The following is a 16959-nucleotide window of genomic DNA, read 5'->3' on the forward strand; positions in this document are numbered from 1 at the left end:
TCGACGAATTTTAATAAAAATTTTTAAGAATAATTACATTTTTCAAGAAATATTTGATTAAAATTATTGTATTAAAAATAATTTGAAATTGTGCAATGAGTTTTACTATATTTATGAAAATAATTGAATATATTGCGAAGAAATTTTTAAAAATAAAATTATAGTTACGATGATTAACTTTCCTTGATTATTTTCGAAAAATTTAAATAAAATTCTTTAAAAGAATTTAATTATTTTTAATACAATGTAAAGAAATTGTTTAAAAGTTTTTAATGAAATTCTTTAACAAATTTAATTATTTTCAGTTGAATTTCATAAAATTTCTATTAATTAGATAATTTTTTTAAAATTTCTTTACATACTACATACAATCAGTGACTGATTTTTTACTATCAAATTAATTATTTTTAACTAATTCAAATTTAGAGATCAGTATAAATATACATAAAAATTGAAAATAAAAAGCGATTTTTTAAAAACGAATTAAAATAATAAAACTTTTTTTAATTTGGTGAAAAAATTCCCGGTTTGGAATAAAATTCCTGGCTTATTCTCGGTTTTTACCGATTCAAATTAAATTCCACAGTTTTTCTAAGAATATCAAATTGAGACAAAAAATGAATCAAAAGTGTTTTTTGTCTCAATTTGATATTCTTAGAAAAACTATGACAATAAATATTTTAAAGTTGAAAATTAATTGAATAAATAAATAAAATAAATAAAAAAAAAATAATAAAGAAAATGAACAAATAGAAGAAAATAAAGAAAATGAATAAAAAAAACAAGATAAGGAAAATAAATAAAAAAGCAAAATAACTAAAATATAAATAAATGTTTTCATTTTAATAGAATAGGAATTTTACTTTTAAAGACGCTGATCTTTTATTTGAGACGTAAATATAGAAAAATACCAGTTTCCTTGAAATGCATAAAAACGACCTTAAAACGTGAAAAATTGTTTTTATTTTCTATAATAAGATAATAAAGCGATATGACACTTTATAGTCTCAAAACTCGAATAAAAACGAAAGTATAAAAAATGAATAGTGCATAAAAAACTTTAAATGGATATGCATCAATTGTCATTAGAATTGTGTTCTGATAACTATTAAACTCCTTTTATATACCAACCTTCAAAAAATTTATATTATTTCTTTTTATTTTATTCACAAGGTTATAATTACATTTTATTATGTTTTTACAAAAAAGGAATGTAACTTAATTACAGTTTATACTCTTTACTTTTTCTATTCAAATTTACAATATACTCTCTAAATTTGAATTAGTAAAAATTTTTACTAACTTGATTTAGTAAATGATACTTTGCTTTTTAATTCGTAAATTTCACTAATAAATTAGTAGAAATTACTATTTGTTAGTAAAATTTAAAGTAGTTTAAAAATTAATAATTGAAAAAAACAGTATATGAACTACTAATTTATTAGTGAAATTTACTAATTCAAAAGCTAAAAGTCAGAAAGTAATTCAAATTAGTAAACATTTTTACTAATTAAAATTAAGAGAGTATAAAATTACTCTAAATTTGAATTAGTAAAAATGTTTACTAATTTAAATTAGTGACTGACTTTTTGCTTTTAAACTAGTTAATTTTACTAAACAATTAGTATAGAAATTACTATTTATTTGTAAAATTTACTAATTGAAAAGCAAAAAGTCAGTCACTTATTTAAATTAGTAAACATTTTTACTAATTTAAATTTAGAGAGTAGCTAAACTTTAAATTCATTTCAATTATTAATAATTTTCAAATATTTATTTAATATTTTATTAATTGACTAATAATAACAATAATAATATTATTAATAACAAAATAATTGAAGTTTACAAATTATTTAAAAAATTATAAATTAAAAAAAATTAAAATTAAAAATTAAGAAGTTAAATAATCTTTAAAAAGAGAAAACTACTTTATTCAATTTAAGGACCGTTTCTTGTTATTTTATATCCAAATTTTATTAACTTGCTTTTTATTATAGAATGTAAAAGGATTTTATTCTCTTTACACTATTAAATCAATAAAGAAACAAATTACTGGGAATAAAAGAAGTGAAAGTTTCAATAAACATTTTATTTAAAAAAGTGAAAATGAGTAATAAAAAATATTTTTAACTTACAAATGTCAAGTGTTAAAACAGTAAAAAAATTAAATCACAAATGGGAAAGAATAAAAATATTTTTACTCATATGATTAAATTGTTAGGTAATTTTAATTCAAATTTTATTAGTTTTCCTGTATTTTCGAAAATGAGATAATTATCATTATTATTTATTATTATTTTATTAATTAGCTCTCTAAATTTAAATTATAGTACGAAAATTCAGCCACTAATTAACATTATTAAAAATATTTACTAATTTGCAGTAAATTATTAATATTTTTAATAAATTATTACTATTTTCTTTGTAGTTCTAACTTTTTTAATTCAATTTTAACTAAAAAATTACTGAAGATTAGTAAAAATTCTGACTAATTTGAATTAGTGGCTTAATTAATTAATTAATCACAAATTTCTTTTTTTACTAAATTTTTATTGAAAATTGACTAAAAATTAGTTAAAAACTTTTACTAATAATTTAAACTACAATAATCATTAAATTAACATTATTATTTTCTAATAAATAAAATAAAAATGTTTATAATATAAATTTTTTAAATTAACAATTATCACTTATTTTATAAGTTTCTTAAAGAATTGTTAAAAGAAAACTACCACATTTCTGCTTTATCGATTGTTTATACTGATTCAAAATTATAATCTAGTTCCATCTCTTTTTAAATATTTTAATAATTAAAATAATTATCTATTTTAATATTTAAAATAAATATTTATTTTAATATTTAAAATAATTATTTATTTTAATATTTAAAATAATTATTTATTTTAATGTTCTCTCTTTTAAATTAGTAAAAATGTTTGCTAATTTAAATTAGTAACTAATTTTTTGCTTCTGAATTAATAAATTTTACTAATATATTAATAGAAATTACTATTTATTAATAAAATCTAATAATTCAGGTTTAGACAGTTTTTTCAAAAATTCGTTTAATATTTATTTTAATAATTATTTCCTTTCAACTACGACCTTTAATATTTGAAAATAGGGTAGTTTTCCCGCGCGCAATTTTCTGCATATTGGCTAACCTGCCCGAGTTTCATCGCCCTCATGTTGGTAGTTGTTGCTGACGTAGTCGATTGTATTGTAGTTGACGGCTTGTGTTGAAGCGACAAAAATGGCCTCCGCGGAACAGGTTGGTCTTAATAAAACTTGGGAATTATCGCTTTATGAGCTACATCGGACACCTCAGGATGCAATTACGGATAATACAGAGATTGCGGTTAGTCCGCGGAGTTTGCACAGTGAACTTATGTGTCCAATATGTCTAGATATGCTTAAAAAAACAATGACGACAAAGGAGTGTCTACATCGTTTCTGCTCCGATTGCATTATCACTGCACTACGAAGTGGTAACAAGGTATTTATCTTCAAATTAAAACTCTAATTCTAAAAGAGAATTCACATTATAATTCCCCCTTGTTATTTTTATTCATTTCGAGAAAAATTCGTTCAGTTATCAATGTTTATTCACTGCAAAAATTTTGTTGTTTACTATCAATAGTTTACGTTATTTAGCATTATACAAGTGTCAAAAAAAAATTATTAGTTTTTATTTTTGCATAATTTAAAAAAAATACATTTCTGTAATTTTAATTTTCACCTTTAAACATAAGGAGGTTATGTGTGATTTGACGAAAATTGATATTAATTGTTTTTTGTAAATTTGTCATAAAAAAAGGTTATGTTCATTTGTGATTTTTATGTTAAAATTGGTATTGTTAATTTATTACTTCTCCTTTTATATTTTCTTTGAAATGAATATAAAAATTGAGAGTTATATTTCATTAACCTAAAAAAACCGTTTGACATAACCTTTTTTATAGATTTTTTTGTAATTTAAATTTATTTAGGTATGTATTTATCATAAATATAGGCATTGAATTATTTGCTAAATATGTCGTTTTATTCAATTATTATTAAAATGTTATAATTAAAATAAGAAAACAATAATTAATAAAGATATTCTAATAATTGTTTATTAATTGAATCTAAAGTGGATTTTTCCTTTGAATTTCAGGAATGTCCGACATGTCGAAAGAAACTTGTGTCAAAACGTTCCCTGAGGCCGGATCCAAATTTTGATTTGTTAATTTCGAAAATTTATCCCAGTCGAGATGAATATGAGGCACATCAGGAACGTGTTTTGGCAAAACTCAATAAATCGCATTCACAAGCCGCCCTCGTTAATTCAATTACTGAAGGTATAAAATTACAAAGTCAAAACAGGCCGCAACGTTCACGAAAGAATATTAACGAATCGGAAAATACGAGTGGTACAGCGTCCTATAATAATACGCCAAATGTCAGTGCGCCAACGACCCCAAATCCAGCAGTAACCGCGGCAAATCAAAGTGATTCCTCACAAAGTGCAACTGGACCCGCAAATACGAACAATTCAAATTCAAACAGTGCATCACAACCCGCCAGTAGTCCTGCCGTTTCAGGTATAAATTTCACAATCCCTGCTTTGCAAAAAAAGGAAATTTACATTTTTTACATTTAATTCTCTAAATCAAAATATTTTATTATTTCGCTTTCTGGTTTGCGAAAATTGAAAAGAAAATTAATTTTTGACGTTGTGTTCTCTAAATCACAATATTTTATTATTATTATTAGACTCCACGGTTTACGGAAATTAAAAAGAAAACTATAAACAATTTTTTCAAAAATTATTTTTGAATAATTTTTCTAATTAAATTTTCGAAACATTACAATTAAAAGGATTTTAAATAATTGGAATTTTGTAAAATTAAATTGAAAATAATTAATTTTTTCGCAAGTATTTAGTTACAATTTTTTTAAAATCAATTTTTTAAGAATTTTGATTGCACATTTTGAAATTAATTGAATTATCAAAAATTTTAATGAAAAATCTTTAAATGTAAATTTAAAAATGAAAATAATAATAAAAATTAGCTTCTAATTTTTTAACATTCAATAATTTCAATGACATATTTTCGAAAATTCAAATACATCCAAAAAATAATAACATTTTAGGATTATTTTTAACATTTTTAAAATTCATCAAAAAATTAATTAGTTTATTTAACTTGAACAAAAATTTTTCAATTATTTTCGAAAAATTACATTGAAATATTATATAAATTAAAATATAAATAATTATATTTTTGAAAAATTCAATTATTTTACAAATATTTTGCCAAAATTCAATTATTTTCAAAAGATTTTACTATAATTCAATTATAAAAATAATAAAAAAAAAAAAATTTTATCGAAATTCAATTACTTTTAGAAGATTTTTCTAGATTTATATTATTTTTAAATATTTTACCAAATTTCAATTATTTTTAAAAGATTTTACCAAATTTCAATTACTTTAAAAATATTTTACCAAAATCCAATTATTTTAAAAATATTTTACCAAAATTCAACTATTTTTAAAAGATTTTATCGAAATTTAATTACTTTTAAAAGATTTTATTGAATTTCAATTATTTTAAAAAAAATTTTACCAAAATTAAATATTTTTAAAAGATTTTACAAAAATTCAATTATTTTAAAAAGATTTTACCAAATTGAAATTTCAATTGCTTGGAAATTTTTTAATTGTATACAATTAAAAACTGAGTATCTTTCAAAAATTATTCAAACATTTTTTAAAAAATTAATTGTAAGAATTTTGTTTATTATAATTTTTTGAAAATACTATACTTCAAATAAACTGAAGAAAAAAACATGGACAGTTACAGTTATTTAAAAAAATCGAATTTTCGTATTTAAATAATTTAATTCTCGAACAACTCTCGAAAAATTATTTTAAAAAAATAATTGATTTAGAGATGAAGTTTGGTTGAAAATTATAGAAAATAATTGAATTCAGGAAGGGTTATATTTGTAATTTATAGAAATTATTAATTTTCATAAATTTTACTCATTTTTATATTTTTCTGTAAAAAAAATTTTGCCAGGGAAAATAATTTTAGTGTCAGTAAATTGTCAGGGAAATTGATAAACTGAACTTGTGAGTTGAGGATAATTTCTAATCTTTCCTACTTTAAAAAAATTATAGGATCCACTTCGAGGAATTCAACTACTCCATCACCAAATCCAGCTAATCAAATACCAAAGCCCGCGAAACGACAGAAAAGTCTTCAAAATTCAGAAAATGACTCATCGAGTGCAGAAGCGGAAACTGGAGGTGGTGATTCAATGGTCGATACGGAAGGCGAAGGGCCAAGCGAGCCTCTAATGCTCAATGAAATTGAACTTGTTTTTAAACCACATCCCACGGAAATGGCGGGAGATAATTCGTTAATAAAAGCTTTAAAGGAGAATAGTATTCGGTATATCAAGACGACTGCGAATGCAACTGGTATGATTTTCATATTCCCAAGCTAGTACTTTATCGAGAGCAGAAAATATTACTCCTGGGATTTTTTTTCCACAAATTTAAAAATTTATTTTGTTTTTTTTTTGTAAAAAAAGATTTCACTGAAATTTTGCTTTTTCAAATGAAGGAAATTTTCTCTTTCTGTTTACATATTTTCAAAATTTTCTGTACTGAATTCGAAGAATATAAATTTAACATATGTCAGAATTAATGTTTTTTTCGCATAGAATATCTATTTTGAAAATACGAATTAAAACTAGTAACAAAAATATTCATTTGAAAGTTCAAAATTTTAGGAAAAGGTAAAAAAGTAAAATTGACGTAATTCAAGTTCAGAACGTTTATTATCAACAATTTGGAAGGAAAAGTATTTTTACTCCAAAGGACGCTGCAGAAAATACATCAGTTTTTTCCCAGACAATTTTCTAATAAATTTTTTGAATTTGTATTCACTTTGAAGAAAACTAATTAATTCAAAAACTTATAGGAAAATAGACTGGGAGCCAAAACTAATTTCCTGCAAGGTCCTTTTTTCTAAACAAAATTTTTACAATATTAGATGAATAATTTAAAAAATAATTTTAAAAAGTAAAAATTTGTAGTAAAAAACTATTGTTTTTTGGGTAAAAAATATTTTTTCCTCCCAAACGTGATAAATTGTAAATTTAATTAAATATCTATTTGAATATTTAATATTTATTTATTTAATATTTAATATTTACTCGATTATCGATTAACGGTTTGAATTAAATTTTCAGTGGACCATCTCAGCAAATATTTGGCGATGCGATTAACACTGGATTTAGACACGGAATTATCCGAGTCGGACAGGCTTTTGAATTTCTGCATATACATTGCCCCGTCACCCGGACAACTTGTGGTTTTAAGTGGTTCACAGACGTTGCGGCAAGTGAACGACAAATTTTGGCGAGTAAATCGACCATTAGAAATGTACTATTCGTGGAAAAAAACCTAGGGAAGGGTTCGCAAATCTCATTTAAATGGGAGCTAGTCAAATTTCAGCTCCAGAATTAAAACACAAAAAAAACAAAAAACAAAAAAAATAGAAGACAAAAATGTAGAGGAGAAGAATAAGAGCTTATACAAAAAAAAGATACTAATCAAATAGTATTTGAAAGAAAGAATATCAAATTTCTCCCCTCCGGAAGAAAACCTGACGTCTTTGTAAACGTAGAAAAATTACGTTTCAACACCTAGTTGATGAAATTGTGTGTTTTCTTTTTTCTTTTCAAATTCATTTTTTCTTCCGGTTTAAAATAATTGTAAAATATTTCTTTTTATTTTCGTCGAGATAGTTCTTTGAGGAGAATGTTTCTACCGGTGTTGGATACCGTTTTTTTGTAAATAGCAAAATCTGTGAACGTGTACCTAAAAAATGTAAGCATCGAGAATGATGAAATTGTTTATTAATATCAAAAGCGAAGAGACAGCTTCGTATTTCGTTTTTTTTTTTTTTTTGTTTAATATAATTGACTGATATTCATCGGAATGCTTTACGCGGGAACACAAAGAATGAAAAAAAGCTCCACGAAATTATTCGTGCTGCAAAATTTTATATTTATGTGTAGTCAGAAATAAATGCGGTGTTTTCACTTGAATTTTTCGAATTTTATTTTAATCAAAACTCCAATTTAATAAATCCACGTATGGAATTTTATACATTTTGAATATTTTATAATCGAAAAAATGAAAATTGTTTTCTTTATATAAAAAATCGAAATTTTTCTTTAATTTTCCGAAACTGAAAAAAGTAATTTCGAAAGTTTGTGAATACTAAATGTTTAAAATTAATTCGCATATTGTAGAAAATATGTAAAAAGTTTAAAAGTAAGGAATGGAAGTTTTGTAAATGTTGGGGAATTTAATAATTCAGAAAGAAAACTGTATATAAATGAATCAAGTGGGAATTGAAAATCCGATTGACAACTTCGTTAAAAATGTATGAAAAGCATATCCTCTCGGCGACAAGTGGAAGGATAAATCGATAATCCGCCAATGCGCACTCGTCGCACTCTCTCGTAACCAACGAATTGGCAATAACCCCAATGTCCCTTTGTTCCTCCTTGACGCTTATCGACTTATGAACCGAAGCTAATTAATTTTTCCAATGATTCCCTTTCAAAACACTATTACACAACTATTAATTTTCCCCAACTAGACAAGAAATTAAGATCTTGAAAAACAGTTTTCTAAATTTTCTACTCCGAAGAATAATTTCGATTTTCACAAAGAAAAATTCCAAAACAAGAGAAAAACTACAAAACTCTCAGCACTTTTCGAATAAAAATGAACTATCCAGAGTTAATTCTTTTTTGAACATTTTTAAGCGAAAAATAATGAAATGTGTTTTTTGCAAACGGAATTATTCACCATTTCAAGGGAATGAAGCTAATTATAAAGCTTAACGACAAAGTCAAGTAACGACAGCGTCGGTCTTAATTAAAGCTTTGTATTAGTAGCAAAAGTTATTCGGTTCCTCCAACAGAGAGAAAGAGAGAGAGAGAGAGAGATTTCCTTGACAATCACTCCGACAATATTTACCCCGTTTCCCCATTTTAACCCCATCGGGGTCAATTTCATTGCTTCCGGATTAAATTTCTCCTTCAATAAATTCTCAATCGTTCCAATCTGTCACGTGGGATTATAAATTAAAGAATCCCCTTGGCAAATGAATCAGGGATTAAATGAAGGAAACGATTTTGAGGAAAAAGAATAAAAAAAAAACAACAAAATACCTCTCTCTCTTGAACAAGTTCTCGCGACTAAATTTTTTTTTCCCGACCACGACAATGAACTGCGAGAGATCTTTAAATTGTACCAAGGGATTTATTATACGCTTTTTTTTTACTATTTCCTGCTCTTTGCAATCGCGATTTAAAGAATGTTGGAAAACAAATAAATTTAAGGAAAAAATCTTTGGAAACTAAAAATTTGTTTCGATTTTTAAATAATTGGTACAAGTTTTTCGCAAACGAAAATAAAAGGGATTTCTTTTCGTTTTTCTTCAGACGAAAATTATTTCGATTATAGACTGAAAACTAAACTTTTTGCGCTCCTGAACTTAGCGTTGACGCTAAGCGTCGAAAAACATTTTTTTCACGAAATCGAAAAGAATACTACAATTTTTTTTAGGTTTCAGGTCCGAAAAGAAGATAGAAAAGAATAATACTTTTTTGTTTTAGGTTGAAAAAGTACTGGAAAAAATTTTTTAACACCATCAGTACATGAAATTAGTGATATTTTTATCACTAAAAATAAAAAGAAATAGTTTTTTGACACTGAGTGTCGACGCCAACTTCAGGAACCTGAACTTTTTTATAGAAAAAAAAGAATAAGATTGAATTAAAAAAAGATATTGGACATACCGATTGCAAATTCCTTTCATGAAGCGTTGGCAGCATTTTTTTCCTGGGGTCAATTATTGGTCACTTTTTCCTGCTTCGCTTGTGTCCATAAATCTGAAATATTTGAAAAATTATGAAAAATTTGAAAGATTAGGAAAGAAATTGTATTCAATAAAATTTCTTGTACGCTCCTATTCATTTTAACTTTAAGAATTATTAATTACTACTAATTACTTTGAATGAAAATAAATAAAGAATTCAGTCGAAATTTACGATTGCGAAAATTTTCTGAAAAAGAAAATTCGAAAAAATCGACGAATTTCACTATTTTGAAATGTCCTATAAAGAAAAAACAAAAAAACAACGATTTTTAAATTTTTAAAAATTTTCAAATTCGTTTAAAAACTTGTTTTTTTAATTATAATTTAGATTGAAAATGAACAAATTTCATGAATTTAGTCGAAAATCAAGATTTTGAAATTTTCTGTGGAAAAAAAGGAAAAAAACAATTTTTAAATTTTGAAAAATTTTCAAATTCGTAGAAAAACTTATTTTTTGCGTATAATTTAGATGGAAAATGAAAAAATTTCATAAATTTAGTCGAAAATCAAGATTTTGAAATTTTCTGTAGAAAAAAAAAAATAAAAAATCGACGAATTTGTATTTTTAAAAAATTTTTAAAATCGTTCGAAAACTTAATTTTTGCTTATAATTCGGTTTGAAAATGAAGATAAATTTCGAATTTAGTCAAAATTTACAATTGCGATTTTGAAATTTCTTAAAAAGAAAACGAAAAAAACGACGAATTTTAAATTTTGAAAAATTTTCAAATTCGTTTAAAAACTTATTTTTCGCGTACAATTTAGATGGAAAATGAAAAAATTTCATGAATTTAGTCGAAAATCAAAATTTTGAAATTTTCTGTAGAAAAAAAACGAAAAATCGACGAATTGTCGAATTGAACAATTGTCATATTTTTCCAGAAAAAGGTAAAAAATTTGAAGTTGGATATTTTTGTCAAACTTCAAAGTCAAAAAACTTCACTTAGACCACGTTGAATTTCAAAATAACATGAATTAATTAATTGTTAATTTAATGATGCAGAAAAAAAATTGTTGGCATTTTCGAAAACGACAAAAATTTTCATCTTTTCAAAAAAAAAGTGTCCAAAAAGGTGAAATAGCCCAAATTTTATGCAAACTTGAAAGTGAAAAAACTTTATGAAAACCACGTTAAATTCCAAAATAATTTTTGAACGAATTGGAGAAAAAATAATTTAAATTATTAATAATTAGCATACTAAAAAATCAAAAAATTTCATACATTTTTTTGGAAAAATAGAAAAAATAGTTGAAAAAATCTTACCAGACACAATTTTCTTGGGCATTCCCTATTTTCCGCCAAGAGCCGCACTTCAACGATGTTTTCCATTTTCAGATTCACAAATAAAAAAAAACACGATTTTAAAAAACTCCGAATACGAAAAAGAGAATTATTGACAAATTAAAAACACCCTAAAAACGTTCGCGGTTTTAGAAAAAATACGAGCACTCCCGAAGCTAACACTATTTTTTATTAAAATGTTATAACAAAAATTTAATATCAAATTTTTAATTTTTAACCATTAACGATACCGAATATTCGAAACACGTGGCGCATTACTGCAGAAATTTAATTCCCGTCAATATTCACTTAAACCGAGTTCAAATTTCCATTGTGTGTGAACGAATTTTGGTTTTCATTTGACCTTCTAATAGAGCCGATGAGTCTATTGTTTCCAATTGTTCCCAATCGAATGTAAACACATTGCTTTGTTGTATACAAAAGTACCATCAGAGAGAGAGTCCTTCATTTATTGCACCACCTGGAAAATTAAACAAAAACGATTAGGGGTCGTCCATATACCACGTGGACACTTTTGGGGGGAGGGGGGGTTAAAAAAAGTTTGAAAATGTCCACGATCCCATGTATTTTTGTGTCCACAAGGGGGGAGGGGGGGTCAAAAATCTTTGAAAAACTGTCCACGTGGTATATGGACGACCCCTTATTTTAAAAATGAATTATTAATAATTGTTAAAATTAGTTAATGTTAATTGTTAAAATTAATTAATGTTAATTATTACTCTCGTTATTGCTAAAATTAATATTTATCATTTAGGGGTCGAATATTACGTCACACTATTTTCGGACACTTTTACCCCCCCCCCCCTCCCCTCTCGCGTGTTATACTTTTTTCCTAATTTTAATTATTTATTTATTAATGTACTTTTATTAATTTAATTAAAAATTATTTTTTTAAATTAAATTTTAATTACATTAACTAATTAGTTTACATGAATTAAAACAATCCAGGAATAAAAGTCTGGAATGAAAACTAAATGAATTCCTCTACGGGAAAAAATCGACACTTGCGAAGAATCGAACTTTGGCCCTTGCTGTTCCGAGTCGAGTAGTGAAGCCACCAGGCTATCCCACAGACTCTAGTTTGCAGAGGGAAAAAAGACTTTTTTCCCCTGCGTCAATTTTTTTTGTGACGTCACCTAACCTGTAAATTTCTATTTTTAACCCACTTCACACGATAAAAAGTTTATATCGACAAACGATAGTTTATATAACTAAATATCACAAAAGGAAAGAATTCTAACCAAATATCGAGAATTTGTGTCATAAAATCTTTTATATACTATTTTCCCAGTAACGTCATAGTGTAAAGTGCAGCATAACAACTGACAAGTGTCGGACTATAGATCGAATCGCTAAATGGAATGATAGAATCAGCCAGCCGTAGACGATAAACAAAACAATTACCAAAGGATCCACAGGATGCACGACTTGCAGATTTATCGGATCGTCAGTGATTCTTGACTACTGGAACATTGACACCTTTCGACTCATGGTTATCTGTGCGCATATGTGTATAATACGTAGAATCAAGTGACAAGTAACTTGACGCTGAATCATCATCAATGTCATCGTCTTCGATTTCTGCAGATCTCGATCTTCGCCCCGAGTGCCTGCCTGCCTGCCTGCCTGTTGATGCCAATGTCGATTTGCCTTAAAGGCTATAGATTTAGCCGGAAGTTAAATTGGCTCTTTTAGTCACTTTCTGATTCACTGCCACGAAGGAAGAGCAGTTTGACTCCTTTTTTTCATCATCAACTCGTCTGTCCTCTTCTTCTTCTTTTTCTTCTTGAATCACTCTCTCCGTACACCTGCATTCTTCGGACTTTTCGCCTCGCTTTTCGCTTCTTAACCTCTCATTATATTGCAAAGTATTTTTGTTCCTTATTGTGGGGGAATTAAATTAATCTATCGTAAAAGGATGGAAATATCGTTTGTCTTTTTAGACAAGGACGAAAGAAATTTGTATCCTTTTCTCTTTTGTGTAAAACTTACGATTTGCGATTCTGCTTATAGTGAAGAACAGGTTATGTTCGCATTAATTTTTAGTTGACCCGGGTTCTGTATTTTGATTCCAAAAAATAAATGCGTAACCTAAAACTTTTTGCTTAAGAACATACAAGTCACAACCTACAAGTTATAATAGCTTTAAATAATAGTCACAACCTACAAATGATAAAAGCTTTGAATAATAGTCACAACCTACAAGTAATAAAAGCTTTAAAGAAGAACTTTTCAACAACTTTATGAAAAGGTATAGGAAACGGTAGAAAAATATTGGATCACAATTTCAGAAAAGAAATAAAAATTACCACCAAGGAATTATGAATATTAATTACAATTAAACGACGATAATCGAAACAGGAAAAAAGTGCGATTTGCAAAAATATACAACATGCGCGTCTGTATATGCATACCACATGACTGATTGTAGATAATGGATTTGAGAGCAATTTCGATGAATAAATTACAATAAATATCTGTGATGGTTGAGGGTTGTATATGGAAGTAAGAAATTACAAGTAAACCGATATAATATCCCATCGTTCAGTGTATCCTCTCTTTAGAAAGGGTATATTTACGTATAGTATTAGTTGTCAAATGCACGTGCGCGCCTCTTTTACGAGTAATGAATAGCGTTACGACTGATTTTCATAAATAAACAAATTCAACTTCGCGATGCTGTATTTACTGTGCGGAGATTTTTTTCCTCTTCTTCTTCTTCTTCTTATTTGCCTTAACTACACTTGTATAGGGCGGCATATTTAAATTGCAATTACTCGAAGCAATTGCTCTCATGATGATCTTTCAAGTATTATATAAAAGTTTATAATTAAAAAATTTATTGCGCACGATAATTGTCCTTTTTTGCAAACATTTGTCTTCCATGTTGCACTTCCGCGATTTACTAGGAATTACTAAGAAGAACTACTACTAGAGACAAAAATTGTTTCTAATTTATTTATAATTCAAAATTTGAAGACGATGAAGAATTTAAAAAATAATTATACCAAAAAATCTGGTAAATTTTGACAAAAATTTAGAAAGCAAATCGAAAAAGTTTTGCGAAAAATGTTTATCGATTTTGAGGACACCCTTGTCAAACGGGAATAATAAAGTTGTGGGTATATTGCACTCGAGGAAGATGAGCGAATAATTAGACACAAACGTGACAGCAATGGGCAACAACTACATCTACACACAAACATAAAGTCGCGTCTACATAATATACACACTCTGTTATAATACGAATTAGTACGTTTCTCCATAAAGCCCAGTCTTCTGGAATGCCTCAATATTTAATGAACTTAAGAACAAAACCTCTTTGTTTCTTACGCACCTAAAGTGCTTCGGCACTTCGTTCATCACTTTCGTTTCTTCAGTTTTTCCATCAACTATATGTACATATACACAAGTTATAAGTTCATTGCACTATAGACCGCAATATTCCTAACACAATATATATTTTTACCTTCATCGCCATTTTCACAAACATTTATTAAAGCTGCTTTTTTATTTAATAAAATTTTTCTCTCATTACTCATAGTAATAATAATAAAACCTAAAACAAGAAATAAATAATAAAAAAACGTAAGAACAATAATAATTATAAATATTATAAATAAATTAATAAAATTGATAAGAGCCAGTTTCACCAGCTCGGATTAAAAGATAATCAATGATTAAAGTCATATTTTAACCGCCCATGATTGGCCGGTTAAGGATTTAATTATTAACTTTTAATCAGAGTTGGTGAAACTGTCCCTAAATATATTGAAGTAAAGGAAAAGATTTAAGCGTCATTTAATTAAAAAAAAAATGTCCCTATAATATTGACCATGTGATTAATCTCGAATGTCGCAATCATCAGAAGGAGGAACTTATTCGTTGCTCATTTGCGATCACCTGCGGCTTATCTAACATTTATCGTTAGGGCTTATTATATACCACACAAAAAGAGATACAATTAATTTACATATCAGCAACAATAAATTCTCACTTGGGAGTACTTGCGAGTGGATTTATTCAGACATTATTCACGGTTTGCAATAATTCAAATTAGGCCGTGAACAACTTTACTCTCTTGATACACATATATATTTACATTGTATTCCTTCTACAGTTATGTGGGGGGAAAAACCTCCACAAACATTCACAAGCAATTAAAGTAATTAATTTTTTTCCCTATTTATTAAAATATAATTATATTATTACTAATAATAATATATTTTTTTTTAGGTAAAATAGATTTCTTCTAGGTAATGTACTCGGTGGTCGTAAAGTTCACATCGTTTGCGAGAGAGTTTTCATGCCCTCTGGACGGGAACTCACGGAATTATAATAGCGCGAAATTCAAATTCACGAAAATTCAAAATCGAACCAAATGAAAATTATTAATTAACCATTGCGTTTAAAATCACCATAGTAATTATTTTAATTAAAGCATTTTATGCACTTCTGATCCTATGCGACAAGAAAAATTTGAAAAATGAAAAATCACTTTCTGGGAAAATGTGATATTGCTGAGGAAGTAAAGGGAAATAAAAAAACGAATAGGTATTGGTTTTTCGTATAGGGGAAGTGCAAAGATAAAAACCTCACGATTATACAGTCTCGTGCAAGGTTTATCTGATCTTTATAGCGACTTGTCGAAAAGGGTCTTTCGCTGCTGGAATCCCAATGTTACACACGCCTATCCCACTGAATCGTGCGAACAAAGCTTTCGATTAAAAATAACCGAAGTTAAGTTACAACATGCCAATGGTGGAGATATAAACCCTAAAGACGATCTTATCCATCTTTTCTCTGTCTCTATATTTCTCTTTTGATTCCGCGAGCTTTATTGTTTCTTCAACTCTGCGAATTCTCGATATTTTTTTTTTGCATTTGTCAAATTATTTTAGTTTCTTGTTTTTTTCTAAAGTCGCAGTTTTTTTTATGAATATCAAATTGAGACAAAAAATGTATCAAAATTGTTCCGATGCAACAATTTTGATACGTTTTTTGTCTCAATTTGATATTCTTAGAAAAAACTTTGGTATGAATTATAGAAAATAAAAGGAATAATTTGGGGTTTTATTATTATTTTGGTAACAAAGTTTATGAAACGAAGGGAAATGTTTAATTTAACGTTTGTTTAGTACTTTAATGATAATTTAAAGATTCAAAATGGCGGTACCAATATGGCGAGACTCAGAGACGTAACTAGAAATATGGAGGGCCCCAGAATCAATTAAAAATTTCAAATTCAATTTAAAAAAAACATTGTTTAAATATTCTATTATTTACGTGTTTTAAAAATTGCAAATTGAAATGTAAAAGAATAAAATTTATTTTTCACTCTATATTTTCACACTTAAATGTCAAATAGGACTTTTCTATCAAGATTCAAAATGGCGAAGCCAAGATGGCGGTTTCAGGAACGTAACTGGAAATTTACAGGCCCCCACAATAAATAAAAAAAAAAATTTAATAATTAATTAAACATTGTTACATTCAAAAGTCAAATGGGACTTTTACATTAACAGGCTTCGCACTTAATAATTAAGTTTAAAAAAGTGGCAAATACTAGCTTTAAAAGTGAAAAAAGTAGCTATCGAAAAATTAAATTTGATAACTAAGAAACACGTTTTAATCAATTTACAAAAATTACAAAAAAAATTTTGATTTTATATTTCCTTGATTTCTATTAAAAAATATTCA

General features: G+C 26.6%; 1 protein-coding gene across 1 annotated transcript; it reads left to right on the plus strand.

Annotated features, from left to right (window-relative positions):
• Positions 1–3226: 3226 nt before the first annotated feature.
• LOC122504985 (E3 ubiquitin-protein ligase RING1) lies at positions 3227–8109 on the plus strand. The gene is made up of 4 exons (XM_043616376.1): positions 3227–3496; positions 4157–4583; positions 6170–6472; positions 7249–8109. Exons 1-4 carry the CDS (start codon positions 3254–3256, stop codon positions 7464–7466), a joined length of 1191 nt encoding a protein of 396 aa, XP_043472311.1. The 5' UTR covers positions 3227–3253; the 3' UTR covers positions 7467–8109.
• The last annotated feature ends 8850 nt before the right edge of the window (positions 8110–16959 follow it).

Source organism: Leptopilina heterotoma, unplaced genomic scaffold (assembly GCF_015476425.1).
Source record: "Leptopilina heterotoma isolate Lh14 unplaced genomic scaffold, ASM1547642v1 Lhet_329, whole genome shotgun sequence".
Classification (NCBI taxonomy): domain Eukaryota; kingdom Metazoa; phylum Arthropoda; class Insecta; order Hymenoptera; family Figitidae; genus Leptopilina; species Leptopilina heterotoma.

Bases quoted from the DNA above. Each gene is read 5' to 3' on its own strand.
- LOC122504985 (XM_043616376.1), top strand. From the start codon at position 3,254: ATGGCCTCCGCGGAACAGGTTGGTCTTAATAAAACTTGGGAATTATCG. The intron at 3,497-4,156 runs GTATTTATCTTC...TTTGAATTTCAG, and splicing joins CACTACGAAGTGGTAACAAG to GAATGTCCGACATGTCGAAA. The intron at 6,473-7,248 runs GTATGATTTTCA...TTAAATTTTCAG, and splicing joins GACGACTGCGAATGCAACTG to TGGACCATCTCAGCAAATAT.